We start from the raw sequence: 19,028 nt of genomic DNA, 5'->3' as shown, positions 1-19,028 counted from the left end.
AGTAAAGCCTGTCACCGGTCATACGGATCACATGAAGAATCTTCCTAACCTACGTCTCCAAACTGAACTAAAGCGGCAGGAGAAAGCAGAGAAAAGCAGTGGAATGACGACACATTTGGTAGTTCTAATTAATCTATAACTGCCCAACGGTAAGATTATTAGTACATGATATAATTTTATTTATAGCAGATTTACCTAACTATATTTTACTAAAACTCATATTAAAATCCACATCACTTATCTGATGTTACCTGTATCAGGATGTAGAGGGAAACTAAGAGGATGAATCTTTACTCCAGATAATCTGAAACTGAGGTAGTTAAACGAAGCTATTCTAATTTGACTATGCTTTATTTGGAGGTTGCAATAAATTAAGTGTAGATTGAAAAAAGCCCACACATTTCCGCCAGCACTCTGAAGAGGAGACTCTAGGAACCCCATGCTCTCACCTCTTTAAGGTACCGAGTCAGGCGACAGAGGGAGCTCACCAGCGACAGGGTGAAGCCCGTGAGACCCTGACTGCTCTGCGGTCCCTTGACCTCGCGTCCTGTCCACCGCTCGTATTCTTCCACTTCGTGTTCCACGTCACGGATCAAGTGTTTGAGGACATCCAGGCTGGGGTTACTGCTATTTGGCAAGTCTGTAGAGGCTGTGTTGGCTGATAATATGTTTTTCTTCTGCTTGGAAGGAGCATGCAAATCTGGTTTTCTTTTCACTGACAATGACAGAAGTCATTCCATTTTAAGACCAGGAAAGATTATACTAGAAAATCCTTTGACTGTTGTTCACAATTTCTAAAAGGTTTTATAGAAGTTATCACCATTTTCTCATAAATATCTATACAGCTTAAACCAGGTTTATATTATCTATAATGAATGTAATAGAACCATCTTTCTACTGAGTTCCACGGGATAAAAGAAGGCATTTCTTGGCTACCATTCAACAAACTCTAACTTAGTTGGATCCAACTGGATGAGTTTAAGGGAAAAGACATTTACTAAGAGACTAAGATAGCTGTATCAAGTTACATGTTTAATAACTCATCTTTGTAAATTAAGAGAATGAACCTTTATTAAATAGTTGTTTTTGCTTCCTTGAGTTCAGCACTTGTCCCACAACATAGCTAGAGTCTAGAGTTTCAGTAGACTCTTCAGGTTGAAGCCTGCTGTGGATTCTCTTGACAGCATTGGTAGCATTCAGAGCAGCTAAAAGGAAGAATATTTCCAAAAATATCTCAAGTGAACAAAAAAAAATTTTTAAGTATATCAATTGACAAGTCAATCAATGTTTTACTCAATTAGGCCACGACAGCCAAAACTCAAATAACATTCCTTTAAAAATTACTGTGTTTAAGAAAGAACATAATAAAACAAGCTACAACTCTGTGAGAAATAATCCAACATGAGAACAAACCTTTTTGTTCCCCTGACGGAGGGGCAGGTGAAGGAGCTCTTGGAGGGGTTGTTATTTGTGATTGTGTTGCTATTTTCTGCTGCATTTCAGTCCATAGTTTATTAATTAATTCAGAATTATCTTCCTTTAGTTGGTGGAGAAATCTATTAATTATGAGACAACAAGCTATATTAGAATTAATAAGTGCTATCATTTAAACTTTTCAACTGCTTATATGTTTGATTGGGAGAAACTTTTTAACAATTCATAATCAAAGGAAAAACATGTTTTGCTTTAACTTATAAGACAGACAGAGAGTTAAAGTGCCAAGTCTTTTTAGTGTTAGAAGGAACCATTCCATCTCCCTCCTACTTTCCCAGCCATGTTGGCTCCTAAAGCAGGTGTTCTGCCCTTTCTGAAGTTGTGTGGTATGGGCTCCATCTTCCTCCTTCTTTCTCTAGAGAAAGTACATGGATTAGTCCCTTCTGGTCTCTCTCTCCTACAATGGAGCCTATCCTCCGAGCACAGTCTCTGCTCATCGCTGAAGTAAAGTGACTGGAGCAGTCTCAGCCCAATGTGTGACGGGGACAGGGGAGAGGGAGCGAGAAGAGCTTCACTGTAGGGGTGGAAGAGCCTTTTGCTGTAATCATCTTTATCACTGATAAAGCTGATATTTTAATCTCCAAAGCTCTCTGATTCCTTTGTCTATTTCTCAATTGCCCTGAGACTTAAATGAAGTAGGGGGCCCAAAAAGTGAAAACAACCCAAATGTCCACCAGCTCATAAATGGATAAGTAAAATGTATAATACACATGGTACTATAAAATGACAAAGCTGACTTCAAAAATATCAATCATATCAATAAATATTAAAAGCTGACTTTACCAATTAAAAGAAAAAGATCTTCAAATTGGTTAACAAGGCAAGACCCAATTCTATGTTGAATACAAGAGATACATCTAGAACAAAATAATTAACAAAGGCTCTAAACAAAAGGATGAGCAAAGATGAAAGAGGCAATTAGAAACAAGAAGAAAGCAGAGGTTTCATCACTGATATCAAACAAAGTAGAACTGGAGCTAAAAAGCATCAAATGTGACGGACACTTTTAACGCTAAAAGCCATAATTCACAATGAAGATAGAACACTTATGGACATCCAGGTACCAGAATATACAACAGTCACCTTCATAAGGATGGAGGTATTTGACTCCAAATAGAATTAAATATACTGAAACATCAAATGCAAAGAAAAATAGATAGAAACACACCAATAGTAAAATAACACACTACTCTCAATATAACATAGGGGCAAAAATAAGTAAGGCTATGGAAGAAGTAAACAATAATCAATGTGGTAGATCTTATGGATATATGCATAGAACTTTATACCTTATAAATAGAGAATATACCTTCTTCTCAAGCACACACGGAACATTCACAAAAATCTGATCGTATAATAGGCCACAAAGAAAACATTAAGTTCCACAAGTAGAAATATCGCACCACAAGTAGAAATATTGCAAATCACACTCTGAAGGCAATGTAATAAAACTAGAAATAACAAAACAAAAAACAAAGATGCTCTTCTATCTGAAAACTTAAAAAAGACCTTTCTATTAAATAATTCTTAGATAAAAGAGAAAATATAAACTGAAATTACCTAATTTCTAAAATAACAAAACATTACATATCGAAATGTACAGTGCATATTTAAAGCAGTGATTAGAGGGAAACTGAAAACCTTAAACATGTTTATCAATTAAAAATGAAAGAACGAAAATAAATGTACTAAATTCCCAAACTCAAAAAGCTAGAAAAAATAAAGTAAACCAAAAGAAAGCACAAGAAAGGAAATATAGATAAAAACAAAAATTGACGAGTGGGGGCCAGCCCCATGGCCAAGTGGTTAAGTTCGTACACTCCACTTCAGCAGCCCAGGGTTTCACCAGTTCGGATCCTGGGTGTGGACATGGCACTGCTCATCAAGCCATGCTGAGGCAGCACCCCACATAGCACAACCAGAAGGACCTACAACTAGAATATACAACTATGTACTGGGGGGCTTTGGGGAGAAGAAGAAGAAAAAAAAGAAGACTGGCAATAGATGTTAGCTCAGGTGCCAATCTTTAAAAAAAAAAATCAATGAGGAAGAAATCAGAAAAATAGTAGCTCTAATTAATAAGTCAAAATTCAGGTTCTTTGAAAATTTAACAAAATACACAAACCACTAACCAACCTAATTTTAAAAAGGGGGGAGGACCAAAAGAAAAGACAAGGGGGAGATCAGCACTGAAACAGAAGACACTTTTTAGCAGTACAGAAATTATTCGCATACGTCTATGGAAATACACTGATAAATCCAGATGAAATGGATAATATAATTTACCAGTATAATACAATTTACCAAAATTGACCTGAATAGATATAAAAAGCTTAAATAATCCAAACTCCATAGAGGAAATAAAGTTATTACAGCACTTCCCCACAAAAGAGCACCAGGCTCAGTTTCACAGGGGATTTCTACCAAACCTTCAAGGAACATATGGTCCCAATACCATATAAATTGTTCCAGGACTTAAACAATTAGGAAACCTTCCAGATGCTTCTTACGAAATCAAGTATAACACTGTTACCTCAATCTGATATTTTATAGTAAAAAATTTATAGACAATATCACTTATAAATATTAATGCAAGAATACTAAATAAAATATTAACAAACAACATTCAACACCACAATAATGAAAATAATACACCACGGCCAGGTGGCATTTATTTCAAGAATGAAAGAACAGTTCAATATTAAGAAGTCCATAATATAATACACCATATTAATACATCTAAGCAGGAAACTTATATGATTATCTCTATAGAATCTGAAAAAGTCTTTGACAAAATTCAGTTTTAATTTCTGGTTTAAAAAAACACTCAAGAAAATAGGATTTGATAGGTATTTCCTTAGCATTATTAAAAAAAACAAACAAACCCTCAGTACTGAAGCCAGCACCTTACTTAAGAGAAAACAATAGAGTCATTTTCACAGATAAGGAAAAACACAAGGATGCTCACTATTTCCACTATTATTTAACACTGTCTTATAGTTACTGCTATATACAAAAGAAACCAACCAGACTTAGAAAACAAATAAAACTATGTCTATTTGCAGAAGACATGAGAGAATATCTGGAAAACCCTAGAAAGTCAATGCTAAAACTAACTCAACCAAGATTCAATAAGGTAGCAGGATACCGATAACACACTGAAATCATTAGCCTTCACAAACACTAGTCAGAAAGTGTAACAGAAGAGAAAACCCCATATAAAAGAGTAACATAAAAACAAAAAGACTTAGGAATAAATTTAACAAGAAATGACCAAAACCTATATGAGAAAAACATTCTTCAAAAACGGAAAAGTAGACTTCAACAAATGGAAAAACATACTTTGTTCTTAGATAGTAAAACAACATAATAGACATCAGTTCTCTCTAGTTAATTTATTAATGTAACAAAAATACAAATAAGCTTTTCCTTGAAGCTAGATAAGTTGATACTAAAGTTCATATGGAAATTAAACATGTAAGAATCATTAAGAAAACTGAAGAAAAAAAGGCTATGAAAGAAGTCTATTAAAACACTATAAACTCCCTCTAATTAAAGCAGTGTTGTGCTGGAGCATGACTAGAGAAACAAAGCCAGCAGACTAGAATAGAAAGTCCAGAAACAGATCAAAGTACACATGGTGATTTATGTACACAGGTAGCATCTCAAGTCAGTGGGCAAGGACAGTCTTTTTTTTTTTTTTTTTTTTTAAGATTTTATTTTTTCCTTTTTCTCCCCAAAGCCCCCCAGTACATAGTTGTGTATTCTTCGTTGTGGGTCCTTCTAGTTGTGGCATGTGGGACGCTGCCTCAGCGTGGCTTGATGAGCAGTGCCATGTCCACGCCCAGGATTCAAACCAATGAAACACTGGGCCGCTTGCAGCGGAGCGCGCGAACTTAACCACTCGGCCACGGGGCCAGCCCCAAGGACAGTCTTTTTAATAAATGCTTTTGGGTCAACTGGATTGCCATTTAGGAAAAGATAAAAATTGGATCCATAGCTCATACTATATACTGAAATAAACTCTAAGTGGATCAGAGAACTAAATGTAAAAAATAAAAGCACACGAGTATTAGAAGAAAACATGAGTGAACTCCTCTAAAATCAGTTTTAGGAAAGAATTTCAGAGTATGACTCAAGATCTAAAAGAACAAAAATGAATGATAAATTCAAACTGTATATACGTTTTTTAAATCTTTCACTTGGTAGGGAAAGAAAAAAGCCACAGCAAATTGAAAAGACAACAAACTGGGAGAAAATATAACATATTACACAGATAAAAGGCTAATATCTTTAATATGTAAAGAACACTCACAAATTAAGAGAAAAAGAACAAAACTCTAAAAGAAAAGCAGATAAAAGACATGAACAGACAATTCATTGTAATGTCCCTTAAATATATGAAAAGATTTGCATTTTCACTCAGAAGAGAAATGCAAAGTAAAACTATACTGAGATAGCATTTCTCACGAATGAAATCAACAAAAATGAAAAAGTCTGACAACACACTCTGGTGTAGGCACTCTTGTATATTTCTAATGGGACTGGAAAATACTACAACCCCCATAAAGCAGACTTCATCAATTTTTAACAAAATTACATAGTATTTACCTTTTAACTCAAAAATCCTACTTCTGGCAATTTACTCCAAATATGGACTTCCAATAATATAAAAACACATATGCACAAGTTATTCACTACAGAATTCTTGTAATTGAAAAACACTGGAAAGAACTTGAATGCTCCTATATACGGTGTTGGGAAAACTGGATAAAAAGGTGCAAAAGAATGAAATTGGATCCCTATATTACACCATTCACAAAAATTAACTCAAAACGGATTAAAGACTTAAACATAAGAGCTGAAATGTAAAACTCCTAGAAGAAAATATAGGGGGAAAAAAGTCCCTTGGCATTGGTCTTGGAAACAATTTTTTGGATCTGATGACCAAAGCACAAGCAACAAAAGCAAAAATAAAGTGAGACGACATCAAACCAAAAAGCTTCTGCACAGCAAAAGAAATGGTAAACAAAATGAAAAACCAACCTATGGAATGGGAGAAAATACCTGCAAATCATATATCAGATAATGGATTAATACCTAAAATATATAAAGAACTGATACAACTCAATAGCAAAAAACAATCCAATAAAAAAATGGGCAGAGGAACTGAACATTTTTCCAAGGAAGACATACAAATAGCCAACAGGTACATGAAAAAAGTACTCAACATCACTAATCATGAGGGAAATGAAAATCAAAACCACAATGAGATACTACCTCACACCTGTTAGAATGACTGTCATCAAAAAGAGAAGAGATAAATGCTAACGAGGATGTGGAGAAAAGAGAATGCTTGTGCACTGTTGATGGGAATGTAAATTGGTGCAGCCACTTTGGAAAAAAGTGTGGAGGTTCCCGAAAAATTAAAAATATAACTACCATACAATGCAGCAATTTCACTTCTGGGTATTTATCCAAAGGAAATGAAAACAGGATCTCGAAGAGATATCTGCACTCCCATGTTCATGGCAGCATTACATAAGCACAATAGCTAAGATATGGAAACAACCCAAGTGTCTGTCAACAGATGAATGGATAAAGAAGATGTGATATATACATACAATGGAATATTAGTCAGCCATGAGAAAGAAGGAAATCCTGCCATTTGTACAAGGTGGATGAACCTTGAGAGAATTGTGATAAGTAAAATAAGTCAGGCAGTGAATATTAATACTGTGTAATATCACTAATGTGAAAATCTAAAGAGTCAAACTCACAGAAACAGAGAGTAGATTGGTGGTCACCAGGGGCTAGGGGTGGGGAAATGGGGAGATGGTAAAACGGAAAAAATTTCCAGCTATAAGATGAATAACTTCATACTGTACTTCACGTATAACATGGTGATTATAGCTAATAATATTGTACTATATACTTGAAAGTTGCTGAGTGAGTAGATCTTAATTGTTCTCACCCCAAAAAAGAAATGGTAATTATGTGATGTGATGGAGGTACAGCTAACACTGTGGTGGTAATCATTTTGCAACATACAAGTGTATCAAATCAACATGTTGTACACATTAAACTTACACAATATTATATATCAATTATATCTCAATAAAGCTGGGGGAAAAAAGAAAGAGAAATTCTTGGACAGAAGGGAAGCACTGTAGATATTTATGCCATATATACATACCTGTCTGTATTCATGTTAGACTGAGAGTCAACAGAGTTATCCAATTCATTCTCACTGTCTTCTGACTGGCTGTTAACAGTTCCTTCTTCTTCATTATCGACTTCATTAAGAGCCTGTCTCAAAACAGCAATAAAAGTAGCAAGTGTATATAAACATTCATCCTTTCCTTCTTTTTTTCATAACAGAAGAGAGGTCCCTCCTTCTAAGCTAATCCCTCCACATGTGTTCTAGAACCCAAACCCTCTCTCCTCCACGAAGAGCCCCTTCTCTCTCCTCTATCTTCAACTTCTCTCTCTACTGGCTTCAGCTCATCCACATTTAAATGTGAGAGACTATGACTATCTGAAAGCTAACTTTTTAATAAGTGCCAAACCATAAATGGTTTTCGGCTAGGAATGTGGCTAACGGGTTTTGGCTATTTAAAATATGTGTAACATTCTACTTAATTGCCTTTATAAGTAGAAAAGAGTACACATGTCATGTCTTTTATGATTCTGACTTTGTAATTCCCAGGATCATCCCTCTAACTGATGATCTTTGTTTCATAGAAGATACAAACAACTTAGCAAATTGCATTAAACAGATACTGAGTCCTGGTCATTCCTAAAAAGTTGTATTTATTTTAGTATTAAATTCTTCATGGGCTTTTTAAAAATGTTTTCTATCTCAAAATTCTCAACATTTTGATTAATTAAGAGGTCCAATTAGGTTAGGCTACAGCGAATTAATGTTTTACTACTATAATATAATTTTCCCACGTGACTGTCAATAAATTCCAAGTTTCCTGGGTAGCTACTTTTTCAACATACTAATACATTAGAAGGGACTAACACTTAATGAAGAACTATAATCTGGTATTATGCGAGGCACTTTGCATAGCTTATCTCAGCTGATCCTCACAACAACTGTAGCAGGTATGTTCTATTTCTATTTAACAAAAAACAAAAAAACAAAAACACTCTGAACCAACTCAGAGCCCTTAAGAAATCAACTCACGATCAAACAGCTAGTAAGTAGCTGAACATGAACACAGATCCACCTGACTCCAAAGTGGGCAGTGCAGAGACTTCCTGCTGTTTCCAAACCGGCAGACGGCGGCACAGTCTTAGGGAGCCAGGGAGCCTGGACTGAATGCCATCTCTGATGCCAATAGCTATGTATGTAATCTTGAACAAGTCACTTAATTTCTCTGAGCCTCAGTTTTTTATCTGCTGAATGGGGATAATAATAGTGCCTACCTCCTAGGTGAACACTCAATAAATGTCAGCTATCGTCGTCCAGTCCTATCTCATTTAGTACAAACATTACTCACAGAAAATGCAATACGCTTGAGCGAGAACAATTCTAGCAGCCACGACTTGGTATTTGTTGATAGTTAAGCTTCTGGAACGTCTACCACAATGCCTGCATCTACTTAAACTTAATTTCAGCATGAGCGTCGTGGCTGTGAGCAGAGCACATTACCTGAGGCTCCACAACAGACTCACTGAGGATGGCCTGGGTGACAGGGTCTTGATTTACCAAGATGGGACCTTGAGAGGAATCAGGAGCCACTGTTACATTAGGAAACGCTGCACAAGGAAGACAAGTAATGAGGATTTTGTTTCATTTAACTAAATTGACTTCACAAGAACTATACACTGCCATAGGTTTGTATCATTATATGAAAATCCTAAATCATAATAATAGCAACTCACATACTGCTTACTATACCAGGCACTGTGTTAAACGCGTTCACATAAATCATTTTACCCTCACAAAAGCCCATGAGCTTGTTACTATTAATATTTTACAGATCAGTAAACTGAAACTCAGAGATGGGAAGCAACTGGCCCAGAGTCACACTAATAAGAGGCCACCCCAGGTTCAAATCTTGAACGAAAAACTAATGATCTGTTTTTAGGGATTAAGATAAACAATGGATTATAACCACATTAAAGTGAACAACACTGTGTATCTGACAAGAGGCAAAGTTCCTTTTAGAGAGACTGAAGTTGTTTCAGGTTTCAAATTAAGCTTTACTCAAATTACATATAAACAGATACTTTAATTATATGATAATTTAATATTAATAAACTGAAAATTGTCATTTTAAATTATAATATCTTACACATTTCACCATAAAATATTTTAGTAAGTAATAACAATTTACCTTTCTTTAGCTAAGCAGCTTGTAATAGTTAATATTCTAAGTGAAAAGTAAACAAATTATAATGAATCTATGCCTAACATTTGTATGCTATCTACTTTAGAATACTTGTAATATAAATAATAAGATGCCTGAAAAAAGATTTCAAATTCTTCCAAATAGCTAGCTGTGGGCTACGGTTAACAAAAAGAAGCTTTTGTTTGAATTGAATATTTTACCTGTGCGCCTACGAGGAAAATCAACAAACAGATCTTTTGCTGCAGCCATCAAATGATCAGATTTTTCCAAAACATCCTGCATCTGGTATTGATCAGAAAGAATCTAGACACAGGTTAATGATAAATATTATTATTCAGAAAAAAATATAAATATTTATCAATTCATGAAGGAAAAGTCCAAAGACACAGAGCATAAAAATAACCATAGGCCACTACCTTCCTAAGAGCCTTCAGTGGCAATATCCTTAAGTACCAGTAGATGGAGCTATTACAATAATCAGTGGATTTCAAATACTTGGCTACAATCCAAACCAAGAAATAAGTGATTAAATTGTGACCCAGTATACACACAAATGTAAATGTAAACATATAACAAAATAAAAGTTTTACTTAATCGTACTCTTTGAGAACCACTCTATTTTCTTTTTAGTTTCTGTTCTCTTTTTTTTTTAAAAAGAAGATGGTTTCAACCCCCTAACTTGACTTCACAATCCATTAACAAGTTGTGATCCACAGTTTGAAAAACACTAATTAAAGATAGGAATCTTTGAGCCATAGACTTAGAGGTGTTTCAATCACTAAAGTGACTTCATAATCCAGGAATGGGTCATGACCTATAACTTAAAAAAACATGATGCAAGACACAAGTTTTGGGGCATTAAACACAAAAGTGATGCTTCTGCATTTATAATCAAGTTGAGTTTTTATCCTGGAGAGATGAGAACTCAAAAAATACTATTACAGTAGGGCCTTTGATTATGCACTTTCAACTTAACTTTCACAATTACAAGCAAGGATGCACAGGCTGGCATAAAAGGTCAACTCAACCCATCACCACCAGATGGTGCTCTTAACTTGAAAGGAGTCTCGAAATTGGAAACTGCCCAGTTTCCAACAGACTCAAATCAATAAAACATCCGGGAACAAACGCTCTTCACCAGAACTTCTCTAGACCATGGAAATAAGTAGACAATATGACCTCAGTTATTGTTTTAGGACACTGAGAAAAATAACAAGAATCACATTCTGACTTTTTCCCTTCTTCCCCTGCTTTGGCCAAGCAGGTTGGCTGGCTCAGCTGGTGAGAATAAAGTCCTGAATTTGTTATTTCCACAAACGGTAAGATTTGGAGTTGGAGAAGGCAAAAAGCACATTTGGAGGCAGAGACTGGCATCTTTGGCCCAGTCAAGAGATACTAAGCAAAATCCAACCTCGTTAACCTTAGTTTCCTGAGGTGTAAATGAAGATAGGACCACCTCCCCAACCCCACGGGAGTGTTGTGGACACAACAAAAACCTGTGTACCACTCTAGAGGTATCTGAGAATGGCGTTACAGCTTAAATTATACCATCCCATGAACCAAATTTCTATCCCTGGTTAGCCACCTTGCAAGTACATGCAATTGGAGCTTAGAAAAGAGAGTAAATGAAGTATTATAACCTACCACGTACTAAAAAATTTACATAGAGACTATTTCCTAATGGCAGGTTTAAGAGATTACAATAAAAAAAGAAAAACCTGGAGCCGGCCCAGTGGTGCAGTGGTTAAGTGCACATGTTCCGCTTCGGCAGCCCGGGGTTTGCCAGTTAGGATCCTGGGTGCGGACATGGCACCGCTTGGCAAGCCATGCTGTGGTAGGTGTCCCACATATAAAGCAGAGGAAGATGGGCACCGATGTTAGCTCAGGGCCAGTCTTCCTCAGCAAAAAGAGGAAGATTGGCAGCAGATGCTAGCTCAGGGCTAATCTTCCTCAAAAACAAAAAAAAGAAAAACCATTGACCTCCTATCAAAATAAAGAGATATAATTGACAGAAGCAGATTATGGAGGAACAATTTTACCATATCAAGACTGGATATTAATTATAATGAGGTCTCCAGGAAAGCTGCTACCTTCTGCTGGTCTCTGTCCAGACTCCTCAGGACAGATGGTTTGAGTGGCCAGAGAAAAGTGCATTGGCTTTCCTTTGCTTTTCCTAGATTTCTTTATCACCTGTCTGATAAAACTCACCCTCTTGACAGGTAAACCAATCTCTGCATATCACTTCCCCAGGTGGGTCTGCAGAGCACAAAGCCAAACTTATGAGTAGCGGTACACATTTAGATTTTCAAAGGATCAGTCAAGTTCCCTCCAAAAACATTATTGGAAACTTCTCACTCTAGCACTTTTGTTCTCTGGTAATAAAAGCCAGATGGAATTGGGAAATTACAAAGAGACTCGGGAAGTTACTAAACTTTTGGAATTTACAAAATTTTTAACCAAAGCCTCCCTCTCCCTGATTTGGATTTGGACTCTTTTTGCTTTTCCCATGGCACAGGTGCATTACAGAGAAAATGCAATCTAAGATGATGCTGGCCAAAGAGCTTTCCTCTTAATTTACGTTATTCTAGGAGCCGTGCTCCTGGGGGATGGGTCCTGGGAGCTGTAACACATAACGATAATGCCTGGGTGGATATGCCCAAGCAGGCTTCTTCCTTTGGTACCATCACATCCCTTAACAGAGACGTTACAAATTAAGCAACATTGAAATAATAACTGCACATATCCTTTGACTCAGCAATTCCACTTTTAAGAATTTATCCTATGAGTATACATGTACTCAAAAACATATTCAAGGATATTCATTACATTATTTACAGTGACAAAGCAGGAAAAAATCTCTGGGTGGCAGACACTGCTATTACCCACTGACATCCTTTCTTTCCATTTTCCCTTTAACAGCAGAACTCCAAGTTTCAGCAAAGTACATAGCTAGATTGCCTAACCATCCTCACAGGTGAGAATAGTCAGGTGATGCATTTCTGGACAATGGCATATAAGCCAGAACTTCTGGGTGGTATGTAAAAGCAGTAGCACGCATTCTCTTTCCCACTTCATGCTGGCTGGGATACAGCTGAAGGGAGCTAGAACAGCCATTTTGTACTCAGAGATGGAGGCCCTGCAATGAAGGACCACAGAGCCCCCTAGCTCTGAACTGTTTCTTAAGAGAAGAATTGATTTGTTTTGTTTAAACCACTATAATTTGGGGCCATTTTTTTTCCAGAAGCTTAAAAAATACTCTACTACATACCCTACATGTCCACTAATAAAGCACTGAATAAATAACTGGGGTACAACTATATACTACATGGCCACTAAAAAAGAAATAGTAGGTTTCTAAACAGCGACATGGAATAACCTCCAAGATGCAGTGTTAAATGGAAATATCTGAATCCCACTAACAGTAGAGGTTCCTAACCCTGGCAACATATTAAAATTATGTAAGAACTGTCTAAAAATACCTAAGTGGGGCTAAATCCCAGGTTCACTAAATCAGAATAGCCAGAATACAGATATGTCTGGGTCCAGACATAGTTCTTTTTTAAAGAACTTTTTACCTTTTTTTTGGTGAGGAAGCTTAGCACTGAGCTAATATCTGTTGCCAATCTTCCTCTTTTCTTTTTCCTTTCTCCCCAAAGCCCCAGTACAAGTTGTAAGTCCTTCTAGTTCCTCTATGTGGGATGCCACCACAGCACGGCTACTGACAGACAAGTGTGTGTAGGTCCGTGCCTAGGACTCAAACCAGTGAAACCTGGGCTGCCAGAGTGGAGTGGGAGAACTTAACTACTAGGCCACGGGGCCGGGCCCCAGACATCGTTATTCTTTTAATGGAAGTTCTCAACCCTGAATGATTCTAATGTGCAGTCAGGGTTGAGAAACACTACACTAGAGCCTGAGGAAGCAGCACCACAGAAAGAAGGCAGAGAAACTTCACGCATCCTCTCTCACCACTCTTCTGTCAACCCCGACTTCCACCACATCTGTTTCTTGTATAAGAAATTCAGGACATGAACAGAAGCTACTCAGGAGGGGAAACAGAAGCCCAGAGTCACCTCAAAGGGGCTGCCTTGGGCCAGATCTGAGTTCTTAGGCCCTTCACTGAGAATTGTCACATAACATTTAAACATACGTGACTTGGCCAAGATTACCAAAAGATACTTATCTGTAAAGGACCATTTTCTCTCCATCCACTGTTCTTCTCACAAGCTCATGTAAACATTTATTTGGGAGATATAATGCTCCCTGATGATATATAAGATCAAGACTTTGCATTTTGCTAAGAAGCCTAATGAATTCCTCAAAAGACAGAGTGTGATTGAAAGCTGCAGTGAAAGGTCACCCAGCCAGCCAAGGGCCACGAGCTTCAACACTGAACAGGAAGCAGCACTGCAGACAACAGACATCTCTTCTACAATGATTTCAGCCCAAATAAAAGAAGGGTTTTTTGCTGCAGTTTCCTTTTATTTCCCATATTGTTTAATCCTACACACCTGATTACTTATCCAAACACCCTACATCTGGCAAAAGATTAAGCCAAAGACAAGCAGCTTACTAACTTACTTGTTGGACAAGTACACAACCTTTTTTTTGTCTGCAAAGTAATCTAACAGCACAGCTGTTGAACTGAGAAAAATAATTACAGCAGCTTATATATATATGGCACTAATTATGTGTCAAGGACTGTGATAGTCAGTTTATTCTATCACTGAAATCTTGTAACAATACAATCAGACAAGGAGTGTCATTCTCATTTAAAAGATGAGAAAATTCAAGCTGAGAAGTTAATAATTAGTTTAAGGTCACACAGCTAGTAAGCTGTAGAGCAGAAATGCAAACACCAAAGCAGACTCTAGTCGTTACTCCACTGCTTTCTTCGAAGTCCACGTGTAGATCACTGTATAAGGACGCAGTAACCACCAGAGCCTCTCCAATGTGAATCAGATTTGGGGGAAAAGAAAGAAACTATGTCTCTCTTCTCTTTCTAATTTCAGATAACGCAGTGTAGCATTACCTCCTTCATGAGAGACAGTCTCCGTTTCTCAAGATTAGAAACTTCTGGCTTCTGCTTCTTCCATTTTCTCCTCAAAGCTTTCTCTTGGAGTTCCCAGTGTACTAATGCTCTATTCTTCGATTTGTGTATTTCATGACGACGTATCTAAACAGAAGAAACATATAAGAGAATGTGTCAGGAATAAAGAACTTGCTTATTCCAATAGTGGGACCACCTAACAAAGTTCACCTTTTTTATATTTTCTGGTTGAACGTATGTATTTTTATATATATTCATGGCCAAAATTTTCAGTCTTCTAAATTTTCAGAAATGATTTTTAAAAAAAGAAGTATCTAAAACTAGTAAACCTAGATAAAAGATAAAATGAAAAGAATATTAATTTCTACTTCCTTCATATAAGACTATCCAATAAACTAGTGTTTTTAAACTGCAGTTTAGGACACATTTAATGTGTAGTAAAATAAATTAGTGGATCAAAACCAATGGGTTTTTTTGGCTTTTTCTTAAGGTATGCTTTTTGGTGAGGAAGATTGGCCCTGAGGTAACATCTGTTACCAATCTTCTTTTTTTTCCCCCACCCCAAAGCCCCAGTACATAGTTGTATATCCCAGTTGTAAGTCCTTCTGATTCTTCTATGTGAGATGCTGCCTCAACGTGGCTTGATGAGCAGTGCGTAGGTCCGTGCCCAGGATCTGAACCGGTGGACCCCAGGCCGCCAAAGCGGAGCATACGAACTTAACCACTACGCCACCAGGCCGGCCCCAAAACCAACGTTTTTTAAATAAATAGAACATAGAAGTGAAAATATTAAGAGTACATCGCACATAATAAAGTTAATAATTATTTTGTTAAACTTTTCAAGCACATATGTGTGTATACATGCAGTTATACACACACATACACACAGATGGATCACAATGTAAAAGGCACAAAACCCACTGTGTCACCTTTGGCAAGACACACTCACTTCATGATACTGACATCACTACCAAGAACTAAGCCCTGCAACAGCTGCATATGGAAGTGGGTCCCTGGAGATGCAGAACTCCAGGGAGGTGGACTTCCTGAAGCAGAAACAGAGACACAAGGCACAGCTTAAGAGTTAGAGGGGAGGAGTTCACTGAGTGACTGAAGAATAACAGCAGACGTTGGCTTCACACCAACTCCAGTACTCAGAACTAGGAAGATGAACAAAACCTGTAAGTCATCTGATGAAATGTACACTGAGTTTTTACCATGTAAGTAAAAAATCAGTCCATTAAGAGACTAAGAACCAAACAAGGATTCTGATTCACAAAAAATAAATGAAGATGACATTTTTGAGATGATTGGGGAAACGTGAATATGGATTGGGAATTAGGTAATACCAAAAAATTACTATTACTTTCGTTAGGGGTGAGAATGGCATTGTGGTTATATAAGAAAATGTCTACATTTTTTAAAATGCAAACTGAATATGTAGGCACAAAATGACATGCTCTCCGGGATTTGCTTTAAAATGCTTCAGCAAAGAAGAAAAGGGTATGATAAATGAAACAACTATGGCAAAACTTTCCTAATTATTATATCTGGGTGAACAGTGTATGGGAGTTCTTTATACTTTTGTCTCCACTCTCAAGCAAATTTGAAATTGTCAACCTACAAAAACAGAAATCAGCTTGAGAGGCAAAGCATTTATCTGGGATCAAAGAATTGCAATTCAGGGAGCAAAGATTCAGGTAGAAACCCAAATAGTGTCCCAATTACAGGAGAGGGGCTTAGGGTTTTTATGGGAAAAAGGGAGGATAAGGTGAGTTGTATTAGAGTTCACTGGTGCTAGATGAGGTTAGGCTAGGTTTGTACTTCACAGATTGGCCTGAGGTTGGATCATCAGGCAAAAGGCTAGCCCTGTACTTCATTGATTGGTTGGCAATCCAGTCATCAGCAAAGTCCAGTTCCATCCATTCTTACAGACAGGATATTCTCGTCCTTACTGACTTCTTGGAATGTCAGCGGTTTGGTCCAGTTTGGAAGATAAAGAAAACAAGACATGTAGGCAATTTCTCTGAAATGGCTGCTCTGGCTCTATTTTAATATGGCTCCACTTATGCCATCTTTCACAAAATTTTTCATAATAAAAAAAAATTTTAAGTCAGTTGGGCATTATTATCCTCAACAAACATTTAATGAGTACCTACTAGGATTAAGATTCCTAGGCCCACAAAGATGTATGAGATATGGTCTCTATCCTTCAAAAGCATTAATAATCTGCCCAGGGAGATTGGGCATATACATATAAAGATAAATGATATATATTAGATGGCATATGCTCAATGCCTTATGTAGGTAGTAAGTATAACAACAGTCCAGAAGAGATAGCAACTGTTGGGTAGCTTCAAAGAGTAGGACTTTACATTTACACAAAGTTATAATAATCAAGAGAGTATGGTACTGGCATAAGGTCAGACATATAGATCAATGGGATAGAATTGAGAGTCTAAACTAAGCTTTTATATTTATGGACAATCGATTTTCAACAAGGGTGCCAAGACAATTCAATAGGAAAAGAACAGTCTTTTTGGTGCTTGGACAACTGGATATCCATTTACAAAGAATTAAGTTGGACCCCTACCACACACCATATACAAAAAGTAACTTGAAAAGGATCAAAGACCTAAACATACGAGCTAAAACTATAAAAGTCTTAGAAGAAAACAGAGGAGTAAATCTTTGTGAACCTTGGGTTAGACAATGGTTTCTTAGATACGACACTAAAACCACAGGTAACAAAAGAAAAAATAGATAAATTGGACTTTATCAAAATTTAAAACTATTGTGCTTCAAAGAATACCATCAAGAAAGTGAAAAGACAACCAACAGAATGGAAAAAATTGTATGCAAATCATATATCTCATAAGGTACTTGTATCCAGAACATACAAAGAACTCTTACAACTCAACAACAAAAACACAAATAATCCAACTTTATTTTAATTTTATTTTTTTGCATCCCTCCTTTCATCAAGCCCAGTTCATGGTAGTCACATGTTTCCTCTGGCAATTTTAAAATGACTAAAGGATCTGAATAGACATTTCTCCAAAGAAGATACTACAAATGGCCAATAAGCATAGGAAAGGCTGCTCAACATCATTAGTCATTAGGGAAATGCAAATCAAAACCATAATGAGATTCCACTTTACACTGCCTAGGAGAACTAAAACCAAAAAGATGACAATAACAACTGTTGACAAGGGATGTGGAGAAATTTAAACCCTCATACACACTGGTGAGAATGCAAATGGTGCAGCCACTTTGGAAAATAGTTTGGCAGTTCCTCAGAAAGTGAAGCAAAGAGATAACATACAACTCAGCAATTATACTTCTAGGTATGTACTCAAAAGAACAAAGAACAAATGTTCGCACAAAAACTGGTACATGAACGTTCACAGCAGCATTATTCATAACAGGCAAAAAGCGAAAACAACCTAAATGTCCAACAACTGATGAATGGATAAATAAAATATGGTACATCCATACAATGGAATAGTGTTTGGCAATAACAAGGAATGAAGTACCAATACATGCTACAACATAGGCGAAACTTGAAAACATTATGCTAAGATAAGAAGCTAGATACAGAAGGACACATACTGTATTCCATTTATACGAAATGTCCACAATAGGGAAATCCACAGAGACATAAAGTAGATTAGTTGTTACCAGGGATTGGGAGGAGGGAGAGCACAGGGAGTGACTGTTAATGGGTATAAGGTTTCCTTTTGGAGGAGATGAAAGTATTCTAAAATTAGAAAGTGATGATGGTTGCATAACTCTGTGAATATACCAAAAACCAATGAATTATACACTTTAAAAGGGTGGATTTCATGGTATGTGAATTATATCTCAACAAAACTTCTGTATAAAGAAAAACCTATAGTAGAAATTTTCTTTAAAAGTAAGACTTGAACTAGGATAAAGAAGCAAAGTAAGATTTGAACAGGTGGGGAAGAAGGTAGGGAAACTGTTCCAAGTAAGGACAAGAGCATGATTTGGGGCGCAAACGTGAAACTATATATGGCATGTTCAAGGAATAAACTACTACATCGACTAGACCAGTATGTTTGTATACAGAAGTAATAGTAAATAATGCTGGAGATATTGAT

At 36.7% G+C, this 19,028-nt stretch overlaps 1 protein-coding gene across 6 annotated transcripts in view; it reads right to left on the bottom strand.

Annotated features, from left to right (window-relative positions):
- The window catches only part of SPICE1 (spindle and centriole associated protein 1), a 50,637-nt gene that overhangs the window by 19,549 nt on the left and 12,060 nt on the right, over positions 1–19,028 (bottom strand). For 4 of the 6 annotated variants that reach the window (XM_023623756.2, XM_023623757.2, XM_023623760.2 and 1 more), the window contains exons 4-10: positions 14,887–15,030; positions 10,058–10,160; positions 9,155–9,261; positions 7,691–7,803; positions 1,414–1,556; positions 1,068–1,205; positions 450–715 (exon numbers count right to left, since the gene is read on the bottom strand). In XM_023623756.2, the coding sequence (XP_023479524.2) occupies positions 450–715; positions 1,068–1,205; positions 1,414–1,556; positions 7,691–7,803; positions 9,155–9,261; positions 10,058–10,160; positions 14,887–15,030 (1,014 nt within the window). The remainder of the gene's footprint in view (positions 1–449; positions 716–1,067; positions 1,206–1,413; positions 1,557–7,690; positions 7,804–9,154; positions 9,262–10,057; positions 10,161–14,886; positions 15,031–19,028) is intronic. The other 2 variants (XM_023623761.2, XM_070243816.1) reach the window with 1 other exon arrangement.

This window comes from Equus caballus, chromosome 19 (genome assembly GCF_041296265.1).
Source record: "Equus caballus isolate H_3958 breed thoroughbred chromosome 19, TB-T2T, whole genome shotgun sequence".
Classification (NCBI taxonomy): Eukaryota; Metazoa; Chordata; class Mammalia; order Perissodactyla; family Equidae; genus Equus; species Equus caballus.
This window is presented reverse-complemented; position numbering and strand designations above follow the sequence as displayed.